Source organism: Aquila chrysaetos, chromosome 5, assembly GCF_900496995.4.
Source record: "Aquila chrysaetos chrysaetos chromosome 5, bAquChr1.4, whole genome shotgun sequence".
NCBI lineage: Eukaryota > Metazoa > Chordata > Aves > Accipitriformes > Accipitridae > Aquila > Aquila chrysaetos.
In genome coordinates this window covers 69,200,364-69,223,680 of record NC_044008.1, presented here as the reverse complement: position 1 = coordinate 69,223,680, position 23,317 = coordinate 69,200,364, and the positions used below count along the sequence as shown (strand labels likewise).

Below are 23,317 nucleotides of genomic sequence, written 5' to 3'. Positions count from 1 at the left end.
GGTTTTGTTCTCGGGAGCAGGACTGTACGTGGTGCGTGCAGCTGCACGGCACCTCGCGCCAGTCCCTCGCTGCCTCGGGGTAACGCGGGGCTCAGGCAAGCGGTTTCTTCCCTTGGGGTCTGTGCGGGGAGATCTGGCAACGTGAGGTTTTCCCACCCATCCCTGGAGCAGGTCGTCCTCTGGCCCTTCCTTGCCCTCCAAACACTGCTGTGAAAAACCAAGGGATGGGAGAGGTTCTTGCGTAACTAGATCTTGCTTTTCTCAAATGAGGGCTCCGTAACTTCAGCTCGCCGTTGGAGGAACAATAACCTGCTCCGAGAAACTTCTATAATCTCCTCGATGAGAGCGCATTAACCTCAGGCAGATTTTGTTATACTTTCTATGAGGCGAATCCTCATTTGTTGTTTTGGGGTGCCTTTGCTCAGAGACTCCTGTGGTCCCAGTTACCTCCATGGGGAGCTAACGCAGATCTCTGGGTGTCGGAAGAGACCTACTGGCAACTTAAAATCTAACTGAAGCACCCACGGTGTAGATGTGCCAGAGGAGTTAAAACATCTTTGCAAGGTCGTGTACATCACGGTTTGCAGAAAGGTCAGGAAATTCAAGGTTAGTGCTCGCTGCAATCCCATTACCGAGTAATACTAATTTGGCTCTGCCCCAGGCTCCTTTTCTCTTTCCCTGACTTTCTCCACAGCGGGTCAGTGGAGACAAGAGAGCGCTCTGCTCGGGCAGCACGGGAGCCTTTGGATCAAAGCGGGAACATCAATAACGTTAATTGCAGATTCCTCCCCGTGAAGAGAGATGTCGTGGTGTGACAGCCCCCCCCCAAAAAAAGGGAATTCACCGCTCTCCTCGTGGAGCCTGCGAAGCGATCGAAGCCGCAGGATCTGCTGTCGTAAAACGAGGCAGAGCTTACTCGGTCGCTGCGTTCCTGTCGGGATTATCAGCGGTCGGTTTTTCGTGGGGTGGCGTGTGACCGGTGACACGACTGGACGTGACCCCCACCGGCCCCGTGGGGCCGGGCTGAGCGATCTCCGTCCCTTCCCCGCGCCGTTTCACGCAGAAAGCCGCGGAGCAGACGCCGAAGTTCTGACGGCCCGGCTGTCACCCCCCCACACACACACCGGGGGCGGCGGGAGAGGCTGCCCCCCCCCCCCCCCCCCGCCCGGGGGGAGCCTCGAACCCGCGTCCCTCCGAGCGGCGGTGCCCAGGCGGCGGGGCGCTCCGGGCCGGCAGGGGGCGCGCTCGGCCCCGCGGCTGGCGGGCCCCGCGCGGACGTGGACGCGGAAGTGGGTGGCGGGGCCGGGCCCAGCCGCCCCCGCCCGGCCCGACCCGCAGCCCCTTGTTGCCGGCCCTCGGAGGAGCTCGACGACGGTACCGGCGGCCATGTCGCGGGGCGGCGGGAAGGGACCGAGCCTGAAGGACAAACTGGACGGCAACGAGCTGGACTTGAGCCTCTGCGACCTCAACGAGGTGCCGGTCCGGGAGCTGGTGAGCGTCCGGCCCGCGGGCCGCCCGGCGGGGCCGGGGCCGCAGCCCCGGGGCCGGCTCTGCCAGCTCGGTCCTTGGGAAGGGGGGTGCGCAGGGGGGCCAGATGTGTGCAGGGGGGCCAGATGTGCTGGAGGTGTTTGTGACCTGGCCTGCGGGTGTTTAAAACGGCGGAGGGGAGGGTGTACGAGCCGCTGCTCACATCTCTCGGGATCCGTGCTGCCTTTAGACCCAGAAATCGATCAAGATATGACGCCGCTACTCACATCTATCTCGGGATCAGTACTGCCTTTAGACCCAGAAATCGATCAAGATACGACGTGACCTCGGAGGCAGTGGCGGGGGGGGGATGGACAGACTGACGCGGGAGAAACCGCAGAGACTGAGGCAAAACTAGCAGGTGTCAGGAGGGTACGGGTGTACCTCGGTGTTGATTTAGTGCTTTGTTTCTCTTTCAGGCTGCTCTTCCAAAAGCTACTATATTGGATTTGTCCTGTAACAACCTCATTTCCTTGCCGGTAAGGTGCTAGAGAGGCTTTGTGGGGATGAGTCTGCTGGGAAGTATTTAGAAAAGATAACTAGTGCTTCGGTAAAGGTTCATCGGGAGGTTTGGAACTGGCACTTTCCTCCTCCTGGGGTGGCTGAATGACTCTGCTGTCAGTGACGGGTCGGTACTGGTGGTAGTTTTGGCTGAGGCAGGAGAGAGAAAAGGGTTGCGCTGCCTGGAGATCGCAGTATCTCCCTGCCAGAGGATCCCCCCGTGAACACAGACCAGTTTCAGCAACAGTGGAGACTCGGGGTTGTTTCTGTTGTATTGCCACACATCACCTTGTCAGTCTTGTCTGTCTTATCCATCCCATTGTTTTCCACCTCCATCTTCCAAGGCAAAGGAGGAGAGCGATTTTTCCTCCACCACAGTTCTGTGGTAAGTTAAGGATTTGTGTCTTATGTAAGGTGCAGGCTATCTCCACGTACTCCCCGCTGAGGTTCCTCCATAAAGGTGCTGACAAGCTTTTCCTGGGTTTTGTTTATGTTTGGGTTTTAGTCAGACTTCTGCAGTTTGATGCATCTGGTGAAACTGGATTTGAGTAAAAATCGGCTTCAACAGCTGCCCTTGGACTTTGGCCGCCTGGTCAATCTGCAGCACCTGGACCTTCTGAACAACCGTTTAGTCACCCTGCCAGTCAGCTTTGCACAGCTCAAGGTAAAACTGTTTGCTGGGCAGTTACGTAAAGCTTTGGGATGCAGCCCAGGGTCTTGTGATCCTTCTCAAGTTGATTTCTCTGGTAAAGCATCCATCCTGCTGACTACCCATTCCAAAATTCAGCTGGCTCTGCACCACAGCTCCGTGGAAATTCTCTCACATCTATCGAAAACATCTCTGCTCAAGCTCTCTGCTTGTCTTCCATACCTGTTTCATTTATGTGGAAACCAAGTAGTTTGCTTCTGCTTTGGATCTCTTAAATAATCACAAGACTACTGTGCTCTTACAGCCTCCCCTTTATCGTTCCTTTCTGCAGAACCTGAAGTGGCTGGATCTGAAGGACAATCCCCTGGATCCCGTCCTGGCTAAAGTAGCAGGAGACTGTCTGGATGAAAAGCAGTGTAAACAGGCTGCTGTCAAGGTAAGGAATCTGCTTTTATTCTTTTTTTTTCCTTACTTGGCTTTGTCAGCAGTGGTTTTTCCCTCTTCTTGCTCAGCAAGCTGGGTGGCTGCTGCAGCAGCGTGAAGTTTCTTCAGCCAGTGAGGTGCAGGTTCACTGCACACTTCCCTGCTTCTGTGCCTGTAGAAAGCAAACACTGGACTGAGTAGGATTCTCTTCCAGTAATGGAGTTAAGAGAGGGCTCAATGCTGATTGCTAAGAAGTGGAGGCATAATCAGACAAAATAACCCATGTCTAGGCTTATAGTCCAGAGTACAAAAATCTCTGGAGAAATTCTGGCAAACTGTAGGCTCATGTAAACAGAAGTGTTCTGTGATCCTCTGTATCAGCTAGCACCAGTTTGCCACGTTTGTATTTTAACGGAAAGATCTGTTTCTTAACTGCAAAGATTCATGCTGGAAGCTGTGAGCTGTCTTTCTCTTCAGAGCCATACCTGTAGGGGTAGGTCAGGGTTGGTGGTCAGCCCCAGCTACGCTCCAGCTGTTCTGTTTTGAACTGACTGTGCAATGAGCCTTCTGCAGAGACCTCAGGGTGTTTTCTTGGACCTTGAAGGTGCTGCAGCACATGAAAGCGATCCAGTCTGAGCAGGATCGACAACGGCAGCGGAAGCTCCAAGCAGAGCGAGGTAAGCACAAAGAGCCCTCACATGCTGTCGGCTGAGGACTGTTCTTGATCTCTCGTACACGCCCAGACATACTGATTGCCATCTAACAAATTGCCATCTAACACATACCTGTAACTATCAAAATCCTGAGGGCTCAGGGAGTAGTAGGGTAGAAGGCTGGAGGAGGAAAGACAGTGGGGGATAACTATGCAATTTGTTGCCTGAATAACAGTTAGATCTCTAGACTGAACGTGCTGTAGGTTACCTATAAAAAATATGAAAGAAGAGCACAAGATTTATTTTAGGGGAAGCCTAATTCTGAGGGAGCAAAATGGAAGGTATGTAATATTTAAAAGAAAAGAAAAGAAAAAAAAAAGGTGGTTATTGGATTGGTTTCCTCATTCCAATTGGGAACAGATAGGCAGGTAATAAGGAAGAAGGCAATGACAACCCTTTACATAAAAGGAAAAAACTTCCTATTAATCCCCAGAAATGGAGAAGAAGCGTGAAGCAGAACAACGAGCAAAGGAGGCTCAAGAGAGGGAACTGAGGAAGCGAGAGAAGGCAGAAGAAAAGGAGCGCAGAAGGCGGGAGTATGATGCTCAGAAAGCTGCAAAACAGGAGATGGAAAAGAAAACTAAAAAAGAAACAGTGCAGGCCCGAAGTAAGTAGCATCCATTTTGGGTGGGATTGCATCGGATTTCATCTTCATCACATTTCGATGCTGCCAGATTTGCTTTTATGCAGCCCAGGTACTGGGAGGTGGTGGGAGTGGGGAGGGAACTGGTAAGACTTTTAATAAGCTCTACTGCTGTGCCCTTTTCCCCTTCGTCTCTGTTCCTGATGAACTGCTGAGCTACAAGATTCGGAAAGTTCTTCGACTGTTCCTAAAGAGAACTTCCCTCCACTCATTTCTTTTTAAGTGTACCGAACTGTATGTGCAAAACCAGATCTTGTGCAACACAGAGGTGCTTTACACCCTCTTCACTGCTGCCCATGAAACTAAATCTGAAACTTTTCATCCTAAAGTTAGATCCTGCGCATCTACTCATTAATCAGAGTTAAGTGATGAAAATTCACGACAAAAGACAACTGTAGCACAGGCTAACGTACATTACCTGAACAGCTTGTTTCTGAATGTAGACTGTTAAAGATATTTCATTAATTCCTCGCCTTCTCTGTCTTGTGAATGTTCTCGTTACAGAGCCCGCCTCCAGTTCTCGTCCCCCTCAGCCACCCCGGCACAAGCACTCCTGGTCGCGGTCGGTGCTGCGGGTCCTGCTCTTCGTGCTGCTGTGCGTCCTCTGTACTTTGGCCGCCTGCAAGCTGACAGAGCTGCAACGCCAACCTCTGTGCGTCAGCGTGAACACTCTCTACGAGGACGTGTTAGCCGCTCTGCAAAACCACAAAACCCTGCAAAATATGCTACAACAGAACTCGCAGCAGTGATTGTCCTGGATGGGCACTTGCTTCGTCAGCATCTCCCTCCACCATCTACGCAGCCAGAATTCCTATGGAATTGTGTTCTGATGAAACTGCTTTTAATCAGGCAGCATTGGTTTGCTGGTCCACTCCACACAGAGCAGTTATTGTTCAGATCATCTTTGCTGTGCATGTTTCGCAGTTGGCCTGTAACTCCCATTATTTGCCCACATTACCTTAAACTTGTTAACGCCTCTTACCTCCAAGGGCTGTTTACCTAGATTGTGAGACACAGAAAGCTGCCGATCTATAGGAGTGGGAAAAACCAGCCCTTGCGTAGCTATAGCTCTGTCCTGGAGGTAGAAGGTTTTTAATACATATCCATTCCTTGCTGTCATTTCTATTTGTGCTGAAATTGGTGATATGGCTGTATGGGAATAATACATTAAGGCCCACTCCAGGACCAATTACAAGTGTGTAGGATGGCTGTGCATCCATATGTTGGAGCGAAGAAGCTGATGTACTATTGAAAGGAGCTGAAATTTTCAATACAACAGTTTTCGCAGCAATTTGTCTGAACTGGATGTTTATATTGCTAATGCAGTTTTAATTTTAATTAGGTCCTTTAGAAACAGCCAAAAATTATTACTGAGGACACTTAATTTTAACCAGCTACTGCCAACAAAGCGGCTACAGCTTAGAAAGGGCTTCTGGCCAGTCTGCAGGCTGGTTTTGCATGCGCAGCAAGAGGAGGGTGTCCGAAACCCACAGACAGCGGGCGAGTTGGCTGCCAGTTGCTGCCTGCAGCAGTGGCACACAGCACTGGGTGGCACTGTGGCAGCGTCACCCGCTGAAGGCGGGTGGGCGGGTGGAAGAGGGCTTGGCCTTGGGGCTGTTGGGAAGGCTGGGAGGTTTGGACGTTTGCACCTAGAGAAGAAAACTCACCTGTACAAAGGACTATGAATTATTTATAATTTCCTTACAGAGAAAACCAAACAGAAGTTTGTTACATCCTGAAGGGCTTTGCGAGTACTAAAATGAAGTGTACACATAATGCTGTTAAGTGCAGGTTGCAGAGAATATCCCTACTACCGACTCCACTGAGACATCCTACATTAGTCACCAGAATCGCTCCCTCTCTTCTAATACCCGGGATGATTGCTGATAAGAGCAGTGCCACAAGGAAATAATGTATAGAATTTCATGCCGAGGTCATCACTGAAGCAGTAAGCCTTCCCACTTCTGTAACCTAATGATAAGACTGTGGTTCCCCACATACCACGCAGAAAAAAGCGACAGCATGAATATCAGATAAAAGGAAGGAAAGGCTGCCTATCTCTGGCTTAGCAGTGCATGTGTTTTCTGAGCTTCCTTGAAACAGCTTTAGGCTTTGCTTTTGGTATCTAACTCATCACATTCTTTAAAAGGTCCTTGCTTACTAGCCAGAAATGTTCAGAAAAACAACAAGCAACATTCAAAGCAACATTTCCTCTCAGCAGACATTCCTGCCAGCGTCTGGCAGGAGTCTGTTGCTTTGCCATCTAGGAGAGTGCTGCTTAAGTTTGCAAATGCCAGGCTAATAAGATTTATCAGTTCAGGTCAGAAGCGCGCCACTGGCTGGGCGAGGACTCCTGCTGAATGCCTGAAGCTAGCGTAGCGGGCAGGTATTTTTTCATTCGAGGCAGCACGGTTCCAAAGGGTAACTTCCACACACTGGATGCAGTTTAATTCACTCTCAGCACACATCTCAGGAAGCGCTGCTGTCGCTTTTGCGCACACAAGTGCTCATGGCTTCGTGGACAGGCAAACATGTTCCCCAATCTAATTAAAAGAAAGCTTTTTCTGCCAACTGTTTAGACCTCATAATTCCAGCGCATGTAATCAGATTTCAAGACCCTCTGTAGATTAAGCCGTCTGGAGACTGAATCAGGGCAGTCTAAATTTATATCTGAAAATTAGTCTTACTCATTCCCATCTGCCACAGCGGAAAACTGAGAGTCTATTTTGTGAGGTAAAGTTCTTCCACCTCACTAGAGCAGGTGCTGGGGGGGGGCAGCACCATGTTGCTTTAGGTATAGGATTAGGATTTTTCACACTGGAGAGAGAACTAACTGCAGTTTAGGATAGCAGTAGAAAGTATTCCTTTCAACAGATCACATATCTGTCGGTATTCAAGACGGCTTGTTAAGAAGCAAAGATTATTATTATTCAAAAATATTTATTTTCTAGGAAGACAAATAAAAGCAACTATCAGTACTATAAGCCGTGTCCAACTTATGCTCTTAGGGAAGATGTTCACCATCTTTCTTGTGTAAACTCCAGCCACTCAGCAATTTTATCCAACCTTCTGCTACAATGAAGTCTAAATGTGTTTTAAGTCTTTAAGCTAGGATCAGTGAGTGTATTTGGTATCTAAGCACTTCTTTCCAGAAGGAAGCTGAACTGAATACCTAGACCAGGCAAACAGTAAAATCCTCATTCCCTGGGGCTACCGAGTGGAATCCAAATAGAGATCAGGATTGTGGGAAGTCATCTGCAGATAGATTCGTCGGGAGAGTTCTGGTCCGATCCGCCGGGAGGTGGCTGTCACACCATCACTGCGGTGCACGGGGATATCAGCCAGCATGTTTTCCCGCTCCTGCTCCGAGGAGCATCTGCTATAGGCCTAAAAGCAACACAAAGGAACAACAGTATCATCCGTTTGCATCCATTGCTCAAAAAACATAATCAAAGCTAGGCACCTGTGACTGCTCTACCCTTTCACAATGTACGCTCATTTTTCACCTGGTCTCTTCTCAGATCTCGTTTGTGAGCTTACAGGCTGATGCAGAACCAATACTGCTCCCTCAGTACTCTGCTCTGTAAAGCCAAAGCAATGGGTGCCAGGGAATCGGTTCCTTCATTGCCTCACTAAACAGCTCATACAGAATCGTTGTGTCAAATTTAATACCAGTTAAATGATTTCTTCCACTCCTTACATTAGCTGGCTGTCTGCACACAGTACTTGGCATTCCCGAGGCATCCTCACCTGGTTCAGAAGCTGAGGAGAAGGGTAGGCAGACACAATAGCCTCAGCCATCTTGAGGCTGACATGGTTAAATTGTTGTATCTGCCTCTTCCAAACTTCCAAGAGACCCTTTCCGGAAGGATCCACCTTCACCCCTCTGCACCACCTATTCTCTAAGTAGAAGGAGAACCCCGTCTTGTCTCGCTCTCGCCTAGGGAGAACAAAGGATGGGAAAGAAAATGAGACAATGAGGCTATGAAGAAAATCCTATCACTGCATCTGTTGTCACATAGCCAGAGAGAGAAGACAGAGAGCCATTTCTCACTCTGTGCTGTTATACACACCATTGGTATCAAAGTAGATGCTAAAAATTTGACCTTATTTTCTTTACATGCATTACCAATTCCCTTGTTTAAGACCCAGATATCCTACTGAAAAAGAAACATTCCTGTACTCGGGAGCAATCCTGACACAAGCCAATACACATACAAAGTGGTAAACAAGAATTCACTTTCTGACTGTCAACCATAATAAAACACTTCTATACGTCATTTTTAACGACATCTCATCTCGTCTCATGGCTGAGATGTAAAATACAGCATCTGCTGTGATAGGAATGCTAGGATTGTGTGAGACTGCACACGATGGCTTTCTTAGCTATTGCTGTGCAACATGCTGCTGTCCTTCCTTATCAACGGAAGCAGCTAAACAGTTCGCTCTCAGTAATGTCTCTCTTGTTTACATACTGAAGAAGAAAAGCCGGTGCTGTAAGAGCCCAATCCTCCTTGCATTCCCTTCCCACTCCTAAAATCAGACTGAGAACAAGACCTTTGCTTGATGTTAAGTGAAACTCCAACGTGAAACCAGGGTCTGTCCTCACCCTTCCCCAGGCAGGACCTCAGTTTCCAAGAACTAACCCTGCGTTGAAGGAGCTGCATTAGCAGCTGGTCTGTGTCGCTGGTCCCTTTAAAAACCATTATACTGGGTTGTACTGAAGCACAGCCGCGTACCTGCTATTCCCTCCCAGTAACTGTGAAAGTGCAGCCTCTCCAAAGAAGGTATGACCAAACCTCATCTGCTTACTCACTTGAACGGTGCTTCAGCTACAGCTTTTGTGAACATAGTGGCAAATTCTCCGAGGTCCTCACAGCTCTCAAAAAAGCTGACTTGGACTTGTTTGCACAGCTGCAGATCCACCAAGGCCTGTAAACATCATTGGCAACAACAAATGCAACAATTAATCTTGGCACATCAAATCCCACTCTTGTCTGAAACAAAAAAGGGTCACAACATCTTGCTATAGGACAAGAACATCCACACTCTCCCCATTTCGGGAACAGTTAATTTAAGGCACTGAAGTATTTAGGGGCAGCCTGTCTCCTGCCTGTTAATAACAGTTTAGCACCATTTCAGCTCCCACAGCTCTCAGTGGCAGACTCTCATTACAGGTGAGTCACCCAGCCCAGGGCAGCACTGATGTGCTTTGCCAGCAGGCCACAAAGGGTGAGAGATGCTGACTGAGACTGACATCAGAATCAAGGTGAACGAGACACGTCAGTCCATGGGAGAGCAGGTGTGTACACGAGCAGTGGGGAACTGAACCCCAAGAGCTCTGTCCTCAGACACACAGACTAACGAAGGCTGAATCCCCCCATCCAAGAAAGTGTGTGATTAGGTCAAATGTTCAAACAATGGCAGACAACAAGAGATGACAGCTGCATGCCTGTTTTAAAGCTACTCACTTCTTCCATGTCCATTCTAGTTATCTCCAGGCCAGAATCCTTAACTTCCTTTTTTCTCCGTTTTCTCTGTTCTTCTTGTTTTCCACTCGCTGCTGCCTGTCGCAGTCTCTTTTTTGGCTGAACTCTGAGAGACCTAAGAAGACTAAAGTAAGACTGGGAGTTCATGCTCTTCCCAAGGTATTTCCCATTGGTCACTGTGATGACAGGCTGGATGGACCTTTGCTTCTGTTTCTCTATAACAAATAGTGGAGCAGTTCTGGGTGGGAATTCTTCTTATGCTCCAGTCATTGCTAGAAGGAATTAATGTAAACACCTATGGCATTTTTCAAGGCCAGAGACAACACGAAACATTTGGAGGGAAAAAAGTTTAACCTGAAGTAATTTTCTACTCCAACTGCTGCCAGTGCCAGAATTTTCCTAGGCATTTTCTCCATCACGTGAGCTACATAGGTCTGTAGGGTCTCCTTTTCTCCTTCTGTACAGCCCTGTGCTTCCTGCAGAGATCAACGGAAAAAAAGAGTTAAACCATTCTGAGGCACACATGCAAGTGCAGCAAGCTATGGCTCTGATTCTGCAGCTGGGTCTGCAGATGAAAAAGTCTGTCCAGGGGCAAGCAGGCAACACTTGTTCTGGTACAAAGTTACAGCAGAAAGGAATAAAAAATAATCCCACTTGGTCTGACAATGTTACCTCTTCAAAAATCTGTGAAAAATTGTAACTAGGAAAGAAAGCTTGTCAGAACTTTGTATTATACAGCCCTAGTGGTTATGATCCATTAATGGCTTCTAAAACCAGATTTCTGGTTTACTGAAACCATTGCTCCATCCCACATCAAAACCTTCCTGCTGTGAAGAAGGATGACAAACACCACAGCAAGGCATGTTTGAGAGCACAAAAGTCATAAGCATGCTCACTTGTTTGTAGTTGTGAACCATGGACAAAAACTCCTCCAAGCGAAGCAGAACCAGGACATTTGGTTCTTCCGTCCATTCATCTCCTTCTTCCATCTGTCCAGATATGAAAACAAACAGCCAGACCAAGAGTCTGTTTATAATTCACTCAAACCGGTGCTCCCACTCAGACTTCTGAGGCAGGGAGAAGATTAGAGGGTGTTTACTTGGGTTGCTAAATACAATTACTAATGAGTGCAAATAACAGAAGAAGAAAAGGGTAAGAACATTGAGATTTTGCTCACACACCTGAGATGACACAGTCTTTCTCCTCCAGGTGATGCTGCAGGGCACAGCCTGATTCTCAACCACACAGGAGTAATTTGCAGCCTGCAAAGCACTAAGGATCTGTCCACCACCTTCCACCTGTAAGAGAACTGAAATCGGTGCATGGGTCAGGCCTCCACAGAGAGGAGACAACAGCCATTATAAGACAGATGCAGGCTGTGAGGACAAGTACCTGGATCTAGCACCACTGTTATGTATTTCTGGCACTCCCCTGGTCGCTGAGCTTTCAGCATCTTGGCAAAGGCCCTCTTCCTCTCTTTTTCCTGCTCCTGCTGCCTCCTCCGTGCTTCTCGCTCCTTCCTCCTCTGCCACGCAGCCTGGCAGATTACCTCCTTTTCCTTCTGACTGTATTTTGGCTTTTTGCGAGAGGGGGATGTTTCTGGGCTTGCTCCACTTACCAGGGGCCTACTAGGGTGGTCTGCAGAGTCAGACTGAGAGGCTGGCAGCGGGCACAAGGAGGGCCACTCAGCACCACGCGTGCCATTTTGGCTGCCACAAGACACATCTCCAGTCGACACCAAGGCTTCCTGCGGCCGTCCGCTGCCAGGTGCCAACAGGTCACCCCTAGCACAAAGGCCAGCATCCCCACCGCCCGGCTGAGGGGGCTCAGAAACCGCCTTCCTCTTTGCTTTCATCCTCCTCTTCATCCTCGCAGACAGAGGGACGACCTCCTCCACCTCCTCCTCTCCGCTCCCACTGCTCACCACCACAACCGCCCCTGCCTTCGTATCTGGCTTGGGAGCGGAAGATGAGGACAGCCGGCGGCGCAACAGGCCGGGGCGCCGCGGCGACGGTGAGTGCTGCAGCAGGGAGGCTAAAGCAGGCAGCTCCTCCTCATGGCTCTCCTCAGACCTCGGCTCGCTCTCCGCCATCTCGCGTTCCCCTGAGGTAAAGCCCCCGGGCGCCTGAGGGAAGAGCGGGACGATCGCCCGCCTGAGGGGAAGCTCGCGCGAATAGTGGGTGGTCCAAAAGCGCGCGCGGCTGGCGGCGGTTGGTCCGAACGCGCGCGCGCGCGCGCGCGTTCGGACCAACCGCCGCCAGCCGCGCGCGCTCCGCCCTCCCACCGGATGAGGAAGAGGCGCTAGGGAAAATGGCGGCGGTGAGGCGGCTGTGTGAGTGAAGCGTTATCGTCACCTCCAGCTTCATCCCCTCCGTGGGGGTCCGGCCGTGGGGCGGGAGGCTGAGCTCGGGAGGGGGTGCCCCGGGGAAGGTCCATGCCGGTAGTTCGGGGTCGAGGCCTTCGCCTTTACCTCAGGCCGCGGCTCGGGGTAGGGACCTCTAGGGATAGGGACTGCGTAACCTCTCTGTGCTGCTGTTTGGTTGCCCTCATGGTGAAAAAAAATCATCTTTGGAAAAACAGTATTCGTGTGCGGTAGGTAGAGACCAAACAGCGAGGGGTGCTGCTCTCTCCTTGCGCAGTGCAATAGCCGGGAGGCTTTAAAAATCCCCCCTTTTTAAACTAGAAGTGTTACAGACAGAAATGTCCTCACGGCTTCTTTGGTGGGACATCAGAACTGTGAAGTTTTCCCACTGATTTTCAGTGTGACTTCAATCAATTACAAACTCTGTCTTAGTCTGGAGAATCACTTTTCCCTGCATGTCTGATGCTTTGAGGTTCATTTTTTTTTTTCTTAGCAAGCTGCTTTCATGCAACACAAAATGTAACTCTGGAATCACCCCGTTGGAGGTTTTTTTTATAAAAGTCAATTGGACTATAACATCGTAGAATTTGCATAAATGAAACTGTAACTATTGTTCATCTTTGCCTACCTCCCTGTAGTTTGTTAAGTCTCAGAGCCTTTCTTTTACTTAATGGGTAAGCACCTGAAATTAATGGCTCTTTGTAGAGCAATTACCCTTTTCCCAACAATATTTCCAGCTCACTGAGTATCTATGGTAATTTAATTAAGATTAAATTAATCCAGAGGTTTTACTCAGGTTAAGGAAATGGGAACATTATGATAACCACTCTTCTGTACTAACCTGCTGTTTAAGAGGCTAAATAGAGGGATTCAGAAAAATTGGATTTGCCTGCTAACTGCATGGAAGGAGCTATTGAAGAGCTTTTTAAGAACTAATTATAGCTCAGTCATTTTTAACAGAAGTTCATGAGAGGGTCAGCTCTCTTGATAAGAAAACCAGTGTGTTTTCTGTCAGTGTCTTTTGTTTGCTTAAGGAGGCAGTTTGTGGTATGAATGATATTTTGTGTTCCAGAGAAAATCAGTGTCTGTAACAACTGATTTTATTTTCTTTTTCCCTTGACTTGTCCTGATTATAACTCAAGGATTTGCACAAAATGCTTCAATTAGCATGTTCAGGATAGCAATTCTATATATGCTTATATATTGTCCTGAATTGGAGTCTTCTTATTTGTAGGATTTCAATATATTACTGTGTAAGTAAATGCTATTCGATCGAAGGGGAAACCGAAACAGATCACACCTTGTCTTTTTTCAAAGCAATATAAGGCCAATCCACAGCAACCGGTAATGTCTGTACCACATTTTACAAGGCCTTGCTGAAACAGGAATTTGTGTATGTCCTTTAACATTGTTGCCAAGGGTTTTATTCCTCGCTGGGCAGCAGCAGCACTTGAGATGTGGCCTCTCTGCAGGGGACGGACTTAGGCCGTGGTGGTCTAATTATGATTTATCTTTGAAGTAGGTTTTTTCCCTCAGAGCTTGCTTTTGTCTTTAGTTTTAAAGCCTGCATTAACTGACATCCTTTAAATCTGAAAAAAGAAAGTGCGTGTATTAGTTTTTTTCAGCTGATGTTGTTGTTCTTGCTCCCAACCTAGTTCTAACTACTCCCCAAACAAGCCTGGTTGCCATCAGATGTGCTTCTAAGAAAACTGGAGGCAGCTCAAAAAATCTAGGTGGCCGCAGCCCTGGGAAGCGCTACGGATTCAAAAAAGTAGAAGGTAGGTCTGAGTATCTGCTGAGTCTTCCTTGCATTTCATTGGGTTCTTCACAGCTTCTCCCCTGGTACGGGTGTCAGTTGTTGAGCATTTCAGTGGGAGGTGGCCAAGGGCACTCTTCCAAGAGAAAGGAAAGGGGAGGTTCAGTGAAACCTCATGATCAAGGGTAGCTGGTGGGAGGGCAGGGTGAGTCAGCCTCTCTCCCAGATGGGCCCGCAAGCAGCCAGCTGAAATTGCCTACAGAAAATGTACTTTGATGCTAACTTTGCCTCTCTGGAGTGCCTGGGAGGAGGGTACGCTGTGGGACACCTAATAACTTAAGTGCACTTTCCCCCCACGCTGTGTTGAAAAGCTGGGCATTTTAGATGTTTACAAGGGGGAGAATTATGAGGATTAGCAGAAGCCAAAGTACAGATTCTTGCAGCTGAGCGCTTAATAATTACTAGCTTTGCTGATGAAAACATATTGATGTAAAAGGTAATAAAACAAATGCCTTCAACAACCAGAAAATGCCTTGTACCCTAGAAGTAACCTTTTCAAAGACTAGAATTGCTTTTTTACCATTGTATATGAATTGCCCTTTATTTCCTGCTAACAGCATTTTTCTTTAGATGCTTTTATCATTTGAAGTAATTTTTCCTTAGAAAATTCCCACAGAAAGCTGTGCTTTGTAAGTCCTGGAACCATTTGTGTTCTGCCAGGGCTTTGGGGAGCTCCATTTCCCTGCAATCTGACTCTGTCACTCTATTGCAGGTGCATTTGTGCATGCAGGCAACATTTTAGCTACACAGCGGTTGATACGCTGGCATCCAGGGGCTCATGTAAGTTGTTTTCTGTCTCTTCCTTGGTTCTTAGATAACAGCAGCCCACAACAGAGTCACATGCTCAGTGCCTCCTCTCTTTCGAGCTCGTTCTTAATGCTCTTCCCTATATTCTATATAATCCTGGAATTGGGTTTCATTACCTGGTATTTCTTAGTCACAGAGCCTGCTCAGAGTCACACCTGTGACTCAGGAAAGGTCTGGAAGTTATGGATATCCCAAAACACCTCTGTAACCTGACTGGGTGCTTGTGCTTCAGGGTGGAATGAGTATCTCCTCCCTTGTAAGGAGCACCATTGCATACTGATAGCTGGATGCAAATAGTGTGGTTTTCTTTTATTTTAAAATACAAAGCAACAGATGCTGTTGAAGCCAGGATATCCAATGAGGCAGACCAATGATCAGATCTGCTTTAGTGGTGGACCTCCAGCCTTTCCTTTCTAACACTCTTCATCCTTTTCCAGGTGGGGATGGGCCGTAACAAGACACTCTACGCCCTGGAGGATGGGATTGTGAGATACACCAAAGAGGTCTATATACCTCTGCCCCGCAGCAGTGAGAGCAGGGAAGTGATCTGTCGTCTACCCAAAGGAGCGATTCTTTATAAAACCTTTATCAATGTTATCCCTACCACAGAAGTAGGAAGCTTTAAACTGGTCACCATGCTCTGAGCCTCCTGTGTCACACAGGGTCAGATGGGAAGGAGCGGCTGGGACAGACCACTACCGCTGGACTGGCATCTGAGGTCAAGAATATTCTAGCTCTGAAGATACCAGTTTAGGACTTTGTTTTCTTGCTCCTAAAGCACATGTGGCCAGTGTTTGGGCACTGGGATCACCTGCCAGTATTTGTAAGAGTGTTTAATAAATGCTGTGGGGCCACTAAAGGTCTTGACTGTTCATAGAAAGTGTTACTTATGTTTATGTAGTATCTGGAGCCGCCTTCCTCTGGAGAACCTGTTCTGTTGTGCCACTGGATGAGTTCTCTCTACAATCACTCTGATGTCAGTACTTGTCCCACCAGTAATTCCTTCTATCTATTTTTTACTCATTTTTAGACATTGTTATATTTGTATCTCTATTCAAAATACTGCAGAACAGATCCTTTTCCACTTGGCACTGAACTCTGCATCCCAGGCAGCTAGACTTTTCCTTCTATCATGTAACTCACCTCTACCTGAAAGCATTCCATTTACTAGTCACGTGAGGCAAGTTCACATTCGTAAAGCTAACTCATGACTAATGTTAGAGTGCCTGGTAAGATGCACAAGTCTGGGGTGGTATTTTAAGCTCCGTAGCTGGAGGTGTATCATAAAGCCATAATCCAGAAGACTTGTCCTTTTGTCTTCCCTGAGTCATTCTGTGACATTTTCAAGCTTATATCACTCAAAAGGAAGGAGCCCAAATGCCCTGTGGCCAAACTGATCTCATTTTATCTGAAGTTTGTAAACAATTTGAAATATTGGCTCTGCAGTAGAAAACAGGTTATCAAAATCGGTGGTGTGAGGGCACCAGTGTTGAAATTAGATTGTCTGCTCTGCAGAAGACAACTAGGTAACCTGGGTCAGGCACACATGTCCACCTTTGATCCCACCTACCATGAAGAGCATAAAGCACTGATACATCATAGGGAGGCGACGACTAGCCTTCTACCTTTCCGTGACATCGCGAGATCTTCCAAATGCTGTACCCTACAGAGACCACAAGCTATTTTGTCCACGCTTCTGTCCTTTCCCAGCTTGCATATCCCGTCACACAGTTCACCTCGCTGGTCTGTATTTGCATACAGCAGGCAATAAAACCCCTGGAACCTCTCCGAATCTTTATCTGAAGTCCATACAAAATTGCTCTCGGTCACAGAGGACTGTTGCTGCAAGAGCACACAGCAGTGCTCTGATGTGGATTCGTTCTGCTCACAGCTGAGGATTCCCACCTGATAGCCAATACACCGATAAAGTAAAACATTTTATAACCTAAGAAATAAGTGAAGTAGCACAACACAACCGCTGTCTGAGGTCTGATCCTTGGTACGGCTGGCAGTGCTTGCCTCACAGAGGTATGATACACGCCAGCTGCCTGGAGGAGCTCTGGCTGAGCGGACCTTCACCTTGGCTTTGCCCCGTGTGTAGAAACAAGCAGCTGGTCCGTCACCTTTGGTAACAGTACATTTGCCAGAGAAGAGCGAACAGACATCCCTGGCTGCTCCGCTCAGAGCTCAATACCTGGCGGTGGCTCTGTGGTTGTCCCTGTGCTGCAGGAGGGACATCACTGCTGGCTGGGTTCTGACTTCCCTGTGTCTCTGCTGATTGCGAATCTGGGTGAAGGTCTGATGTTTGGCCGTTCCCTGCGGACGAGAACGATGTCACAGGCACTTTTGTCGCTGACACCATGGGAAGAAGCAGTACGCTGAGGCCGAGGCCTTACACGGCTGTGTTTCGCTGAGTTTGGTAGCTGAGAGGGGCCTGGAAAGGGTCTGGCACACCACGTCTGTCCAAGGTCTCTGAGCTTATTACTGTTCCTGAGAAAGCTGGGGGATGCCTCAGAGCATGCTCGTAGGGAGGCGGCATCTATTGAGGAGAGAGGAAGAGCATTACAGCTGATCAGAAATAACCAGGAGATTATCCCACCTCTTCTTACAGAGTGGATGACAAGGCTCACAACCACCACCAGCCTGAAATTAAATTCCTGCGGTCCTCAGAGCAGCAGGCTGCTGGTGAGATGAACACCTGGAAGATGGGTGCTGAGCACCGGTTTGCAACACGGTAGGGCAGCAATCCACTGGATAGGCACATTCCCCCACTCCCCCCTCACAGTGTCTGTGCCAGGTTCCCGCTCTTCCCTGTTCCCCTTCAAGGACTTGTCACTACTTGTCACAAGGCCAGAAAAGACTGGCTATTGTTAAAAGAGGGCTGTCATTCGCTTTCCTTGGACCAAGGATCAATTACTGGGATTTATACAAGCACCTACAAACCAGGCTTTCTACCCAGGTTTTGGTAGCGAGTGTCACTGCACAGCAGCAAGAGGAACCTCCGGGATGTTGTTAAGTTTATTTTGGCAGAGCTGGGCTAGCTTTCTCCCCATAACAAGTGGCAGGAGTGACACAGGGTGTTGTGGAAGAGCTCCCGCTGCAGTTCCTCAACGACTTGCCTTACTCTCCCATGCCCTTGGTGCTCTGGTTTCAGGGCAGGTATCATTATTTACAGCTATGAACACCCAGGGGCAAGTGCTGACTATGCCAGACTTTATGGTACAGCTTTAAGACCTCAAAATCCAAGTAAATTGGTGAACCTTTAGTGCTCTACTCAGAGTTTCAAATGTTTCTGTTCTGCTTTAGTTAATGAGGTCTCTTTGTTCAACAGGAGTCTCTTGGGACACTGCCACAGGACCTACTTGGCAGATGCACTCGCTTTTCTCTGTTCTATTGCAGGAGTGCAAAACTTAAATGTCGTAACAGGCAAAGCCTCCTGCTCATAAATAAGCCATAAACACTTCAAGGTAATAGCGAGGGGCCTCCCAGAGGTGTCCTGCAGGGAGAAGGGAGGAAGAAACCTCACAGATCTAAAAATAACATTCCCAGCTTGGACTTGTACCAAGCAGATCATCCAAAGGGCCTGCCCTTTCATCAGCAGCTCTGCCCTGCCTCCCGGCACAGGCATTTCTGCAAACGCACCAGGAAAGATCGATCATTAACCAGCACAGATGTACACCAAAGGAGCCTTCTGATACACTTTGTGCCCTTCCCAGAGATAAAGGCTATCAGAGAAAGGCAATCGCAGCGAACAGAGTCCTTAACTACTGCAAATTGCTGAAGCAAGACCCAGATATGGACCGGAGGGGGGACTGCCCCCCGGGCCTCTGCCAGCACCCTCGTGCAGGGAAGGAAGAGCTCACCTCCTGGGAAGGCTCTGCCCACAGCCCAAACCTCTCGGCAATCATCTGATGGATTTCCCGCTGGCGATCTTTCTTCCGCACGCTTTCGTAGCTTGGCAAGCGGGGCTGCTCCCAGGAAGAGAGCTGGTAGCTGCTGGGGGGTCCGACGCAGAATAGCTCGTCTCCCTAGAAATGCCCGGCCCAGAGGAGAAAGGTCAGTGTGGTGGCGGCGGCTTTCTTCGCTGGAAGTTCATAGCCTGGTGCCACCTCGAATTACTTCAGGGTTCAAAGTTGTGGGTGCCCTTCCTTGAACCCTGACAGAGGAAATGCTCCCTCCCAGGAGGTAATTACACCATGACCTGCTTTGCAAGATCCCAAGTCCCGAGGGATCTGCCTGGCACTTCATGCCCAAACACCTCAGGGCACCGTGGTGTCCTCTGCAGCATCCCCACCCCCAGGTTTTTACATACAGGCAGCACTTCCCAAAGTTGCTCCTGCTGTCCAGCACCTTCTCCCTATGCCCCAGGAGCTCACCGGGTCCCCATAACAACAATCTCTTCCCAAAGCCCGTCATGATCTTTGCTACCATTTCCCACCCAGCTCCCATCAGGGACCCAGCCGTCACCTGCATGCCAGGGTTCTCGGCAGCACTCTCCAGCCGTGACGCTCCGCACTGGGGACCCACCAGCCGCTGGCTGCTGCTGAAGTAGGGCGGGGGACAGTCCTGCAACGAGGGGCGAGGGGAGGAGGACATGAGCAAAGCCGAAATCCCTCACATCCCGCCCGGCAGCGAGCAGAGCTCAGCCAGCTCACAGGGCACAGCCTGGGAAGCAGGACTCTGGGCTGGGGCGAGAGCCGCTACCTCTGCCCATTTGGCTCATGTGGCTCTTGCCGCTGGCGGCCAACCTCTGCCTGCCCGTTTACTGACACTGACAGCTCGGGCACATCCTCACCGGGCAGCGCAGGGCCCGCTCTACGGGCCTGAGCCAGCTGGCACCGCTACACAGCGCAGCTGGAAGGGCGGCAGCCCGGGCCCAGGGCAGGGTTTCATTCAGACTCAGCAGAACCATCTCTCTTTGGGGGACCAAACCCAGCTATTGGGCTAGTGTAGATAAGAGCTCTGTCACGTGCTCAGGGTTACAGAATTTGTAAACTTATCTACCGAGGTAGTCATTTCAGGATAACGTAGCAAGCAAATCTGCAGAGCAATAGCTGTTCTGTTCCCGAGCAGTCTTGTTCCAGTTAAGCTCGATTCTCTGTCAAGGTGTTAAGCAACAGCGAGCAGAGATCCCTCTCAAGGAGAGCAGCCCCTTGAGCCACAGCCAGGACTCAAGCCGTGGGCCGTTCCTTGCTCTCAGAAAAGCCCCATCTCTGCCAGCGGAAAACAGCCCAGAGACTTTCAGAGCAACCAGGGATCCGCAGGGAGGACTATGACTGACAGATTTACTTTTGCTCTTAACAACAGAGGAACCGTTTGTCTCTGCCCTACAGCACAATTAGAGAAGCTGCAGGAAACTAGGCTGGCTGGGGGTGCAACTGTTTGTTTTAATGACTGATTAGTAAAACCAGTACAACTACACCTGCTTGAAAGCTGCCTCACACCACTACAACTGCTTCACTTTTTCCGATGGAAATACATCCTATATACGTTCCCTTTCCACATATAGTTCTTTGCATCCACATCCATCTGTCCACACAGCCCTTTGCTAAAGGCAAGATGCCTTCTCCTTTAACCACCCACCTGAGAGCCAGGCCCAAGCTACAGCTCATGGCTCTGCAGCTCATGGCTCATCCCGCACTGCCTCGGGTAGCAGCTCTGCAGGGCGAGGAGCACGGCACCAGAGCCCTCTCCCCCACGCGTGCCACGGACAGGCATTGGGGAGGAAGAGGGGAAAAGAGCAGAGGCATCAGAGCAGGCAGGGGACACCAGCAGCACAGCCCATTTCTGCTGGGGACTTCCCAGCCTGTACTGGACTGTTAGATTTGCCTTTCATGGCACAAGTCTCTCCATCCCCTGCTAGTCGAGGCTGGACGTCCCCTCTTCTCCCAGGGGCTCTGGAGCAGTACCCGCAGCCATCCCCTCGACAGCCATCCCTGCAGCTTTGGAGGCTGAGCTTTCCCCAGGCAGCCACCACCAGAAAGGCAACGCTGGCTGAGCACCCTGCTCTTTTTCCATCACTAGCTTCCCCACTTAAAAGCCAGCCCCAGGAAATGACAAACGCAAGCAAAAGGGCTTTGTGTCTCTCTGCTCCGCGCCCGGGAGCTGTGCACAAGAAAGCCAGTTGCCGGGGATGCGAGCACTAGCGAGCGGCTTTGTCTGCCTTCGCCTGGAGCTTCCAGCCCCCTTCCCCACTGGGCCCCTTCCCTGTAAAGCGGAGCCCGACCCCACACACGACTGTGCCGGGGGAGGCGGACACCCCTCCTGAGCTGCGTGGGGAGCTGGGGAACCTGCTAGTCTTGGGCCTTGGAGATATTATCCCCAACAGCACAGCCAGGCAGGGTTGAGTGGATGGATCTCTGGGGTAGAGTGGGAACAAGGAGGAGGCAGAGCCCGGCTCTGCTCGGAGCTCCCAGGTCCATCAGTGAAGCCAGCCAGGCTGCAGGAGGGGAACGCAGCGATGCAGCCTCGCAGACCCCAGCACAGAGGAACAAGAGCGTGGGGGGTGGCCGGGCGGGAGGGAGGACACTCACATACTGGCTGGGGGTCTGGAAGAAGCGGCAGGAGCAGAGGAATTGGCAGCACATGGGGTCCCGGTGGTACAGGAGCAGCAGTAGGATGAGGATTGCCACGATGAAGACGGAGGTGGATACCGCTGCCAGGGGAAGGGAGAAGAGGCGAATGAGCCGGTGGCCCTCCTTGCTGCTTCCCCCCTTCACCCTCCGGGTCCCTCGGCAAAGAGCAGCTTGGAAAAGCCCCAGAGAAGCCGGGTCCACCCGCTGCCCGTCCCGAGGTCACCGAAAGCCCGGTTGTGCCCAGCATCTCTCTCTCCCAATGAGACTAGGAACAACCCGCAGAGCCAGAGGGGCTCGGCCCCCTCCTGGACCCAAAGCAACCCCCGGGCCCCTCCAGCCCCCGCGGGGACCGGGCCCCCGGCACCCCCCTGCCCTCCCACCCGGAGCTCTCGGCTCACACTCGGCACCTCGGCAGTATGCCGGTTCGCCGGCGCTCCGGCTTGCCAAGAACCCGCGGCTCCCACCCAGCCCACGCTCTGCTCCGCGGAGCCCACCCGGTACCGCCGACCGCTCCCACCGCCCGGGTCCCCAGCCCCGGGAGCCAGCGGGACCCCGGAGAAGGACCGGGGGCTGCAGCGACCGCTCCCGCCGAGCCGGGGAGAGTCGTCTCGCCGGCACAGCCTGAGGCCGCCCCGGGAAGCAACGGCAGAGGCTGATCCCGCACGGCGGCGGCGGCGACCGCCCCCGCCCGGCCCCACCGGAGCCCCCGCCCGCCACTCACTCGCGGCAATGACGATGGCCAGGACGTTACTGTCCATGGCCGCACCGGCGGCCGCCGTGTGCGCCGAGGCCTCGCTGGGGTGCGCCATCCCGCCGCCCGCCACCGGCAGCCCCTGCCCGCTGCCCGCGCCCCATCGGCCGGCGGGGCGGGGCCGGGAGGGGCGGAGCCGGGCCGGGAGGGGCGGAGCCGGACGCACAGCGCGGCCGCAGCCGTCCCGGGTGCGGCCCCGCCCCGCCGGCTCCCCATTGGCCACCGCACCGCCCTCCCCCCCCCCCGCCATTGGTCGCAGGCGGGACCGGCTACCTTCGCCGGACGGAGGGCGGTGGTGCCGCCGGTTGCCGTGGCGACGCGGCGCGGCGGGACCCGATCCGGGCCAACGCTCTCCCGGCCCGGCGTGCTCCCGTTCGCTCCCCTCCGGAGACGAGCGGCCCCCGGTGGATCAGAGGCCCGGGCCGGCCCAGCTCGTCCGCGGGTGTCTCAGCCCCAAGCGGCCCCGTGCCGGGGTTACCGGAGCCGGGCGCCGCGGTCAGGCCGGGCGTCGGTGCCCGGCCCCGCACGGCGCTGTCCGGGCTTGGGTCAGCGGGCAGGGAACAGCCCCAGCGCGGCCCCGCTCCTGGGGAGGGAGAGCTGGGCTGGGCTGCGGGAGGCTCCCAGCCCTCGCCCTTCGCTCCAGCCCTGCAGGCACCAGGAGGTGCCCATTCATTAGCTAATTAACATTTTAACGCAAGCGCAACGTCAACGCTAAGTAACGGGAGCAGGCAGTACCCGCGGGGCGCCCGCTGCCAGGGCCGGCCTCTGCACGGAGAACCGGCAGGCAGCCCCCGTCGCTCTGCGGGTGAAAACACGGCTCGTAACCGGGCTCCAGCCCCCAGCCCCGGGCGCGCCCCGGAGCTCTCACCCCCCGGCCACGGGCTAAGAAATCCCCTCGGCTTGGCTTTGTTTGAGTCACACACCACCCAAGAGAGAGCAAGCCCACCCCTGCCCCAGCACCCCCAGCACCGCGTGGCCCTGGTGCCCAGGACGGATTTACACCCTTCCCAGGGGGGGCAGGTGAAGGCAAATCTCCCCCCCGCCCCTTCCAGCACACACTG

The 23,317-nt window shown here is 51.6% G+C and overlaps 4 protein-coding genes across 5 annotated transcripts; 2 read left to right on the top strand and 2 right to left on the bottom strand.

Annotated features, from left to right (window-relative positions):
- Window positions 1-1,269: 1,269 nt before the first annotated feature.
- LRRC59 (leucine rich repeat containing 59) lies at window positions 1,270-5,747 on the top strand. Its single transcript, XM_030014378.2, has 7 exons — window positions 1,270-1,491; window positions 1,947-2,006; window positions 2,534-2,692; window positions 3,009-3,113; window positions 3,705-3,777; window positions 4,247-4,420; window positions 4,961-5,747. The coding sequence occupies exons 1-7, from the start codon at window positions 1,387-1,389 to the stop codon at window positions 5,203-5,205; spliced, it is 921 nt and encodes a 306-aa protein (XP_029870238.1). The 5' UTR covers window positions 1,270-1,386; the 3' UTR covers window positions 5,206-5,747.
- A 1,629-nt stretch (window positions 5,748-7,376) lies between these two features.
- EME1 (essential meiotic structure-specific endonuclease 1) lies at window positions 7,377-12,117 on the bottom strand. 2 transcript variants are annotated; one of them, XM_030014377.2, is made up of 8 exons: window positions 11,338-12,116; window positions 11,127-11,254; window positions 10,842-10,934; window positions 10,300-10,421; window positions 9,928-10,060; window positions 9,273-9,388; window positions 8,207-8,396; window positions 7,377-7,843 (listed from the first exon to the last, which is right to left on the bottom strand). In XM_030014377.2, exons 1-8 carry the CDS (start codon window positions 12,035-12,037, stop codon window positions 7,667-7,669), a joined length of 1,659 nt encoding a protein of 552 aa, XP_029870237.1. In that variant the 5' UTR covers window positions 12,038-12,116; the 3' UTR covers window positions 7,377-7,666. The 2 variants fall into 2 exon arrangements, with proteins under 2 accessions (XP_029870237.1, XP_040979698.1); XM_041123764.1 differs by lacking the exon at window positions 8,207-8,396 and having other exon boundaries at window positions 11,338-12,117.
- Window positions 12,118-12,198: 81 nt separating this feature from the next.
- Window positions 12,199-15,789, top strand: MRPL27 (mitochondrial ribosomal protein L27). The gene is made up of 4 exons (XM_030014382.1): window positions 12,199-12,277; window positions 13,963-14,085; window positions 14,836-14,903; window positions 15,368-15,789. The coding sequence occupies exons 1-4, from the start codon at window positions 12,256-12,258 to the stop codon at window positions 15,572-15,574; spliced, it is 420 nt and encodes a 139-aa protein (XP_029870242.1). The 5' UTR covers window positions 12,199-12,255; the 3' UTR covers window positions 15,575-15,789.
- On the bottom strand, window positions 13,386-22,361 carry LOC115341417. The gene is made up of 7 exons (XM_030014380.2): window positions 22,227-22,361; window positions 21,464-21,585; window positions 19,398-19,496; window positions 18,794-18,958; window positions 17,327-17,469; window positions 17,125-17,246; window positions 13,386-14,199 (listed from the first exon to the last, which is right to left on the bottom strand). The coding sequence occupies exons 1-6, from the start codon at window positions 22,312-22,314 to the stop codon at window positions 17,168-17,170; spliced, it is 696 nt and encodes a 231-aa protein (XP_029870240.1). The 5' UTR covers window positions 22,315-22,361; the 3' UTR covers window positions 13,386-14,199; window positions 17,125-17,167.
- Window positions 22,362-23,317: the final 956 nt, after the last annotated feature.

What these genes read in the sequence shown, in the direction of transcription:
- LRRC59 (XM_030014378.2), top strand. Translation starts at nt 1,387, where the DNA reads ATGTCGCGGGGCGGCGGGAAGGGACCGAGCCTGAAGGACAAACTGGAC. An exon ending in AGGTGCCGGTCCGGGAGCTG is followed by an intron (nt 1,492 to 1,946) that starts GTGAGCGTCCGG and finishes TTTCTCTTTCAG; the next exon opens with GCTGCTCTTCCAAAAGCTAC. An exon ending in GAAGCTCCAAGCAGAGCGAG is followed by an intron (nt 3,778 to 4,246) that starts GTAAGCACAAAG and finishes ATTAATCCCCAG; the next exon opens with AAATGGAGAAGAAGCGTGAA.
- LOC115341417 (XM_030014380.2), bottom strand. Translation starts at nt 22,314, where the DNA reads ATGGCGCACCCCAGCGAGGCCTCGGCGCACACGGCGGCCGCCGGTGCG. An exon ending in TCCAGACCCCCAGCCAGTAT is followed by an intron (nt 19,497 to 21,463) that starts GTGAGTGTCCTC and finishes CCCTCGTTGCAG; the next exon opens with GACTGTCCCCCGCCCTACTT. An exon ending in ACTCAGCGAAACACAGCCGT is followed by an intron (nt 17,247 to 17,326) that starts GTAAGGCCTCGG and finishes TCTCGTCCGCAG; the next exon opens with GGAACGGCCAAACATCAGAC.
- EME1 (XM_030014377.2), bottom strand. Translation starts at nt 12,037, where the DNA reads ATGGCGGAGAGCGAGCCGAGGTCTGAGGAGAGCCATGAGGAGGAGCTG. An exon ending in AACAGTGGTGCTAGATCCAG is followed by an intron (nt 11,255 to 11,337) that starts GTACTTGTCCTC and finishes CACCGATTTCAG; the next exon opens with TTCTCTTACAGGTGGAAGGT. An exon ending in GAAAGACTGTGTCATCTCAG is followed by an intron (nt 10,935 to 11,126) that starts GTGTGTGAGCAA and finishes ATATCTGGACAG; the next exon opens with ATGGAAGAAGGAGATGAATG.
- MRPL27 (XM_030014382.1), top strand. Translation starts at nt 12,256, where the DNA reads ATGGCGGCGGTGAGGCGGCTGT. An exon ending in GGCGGCGGTGAGGCGGCTGT is followed by an intron (nt 12,278 to 13,962) that starts GTGAGTGAAGCG and finishes CTCCCAACCTAG; the next exon opens with TTCTAACTACTCCCCAAACA. An exon ending in GCTGGCATCCAGGGGCTCAT is followed by an intron (nt 14,904 to 15,367) that starts GTAAGTTGTTTT and finishes ATCCTTTTCCAG; the next exon opens with GTGGGGATGGGCCGTAACAA.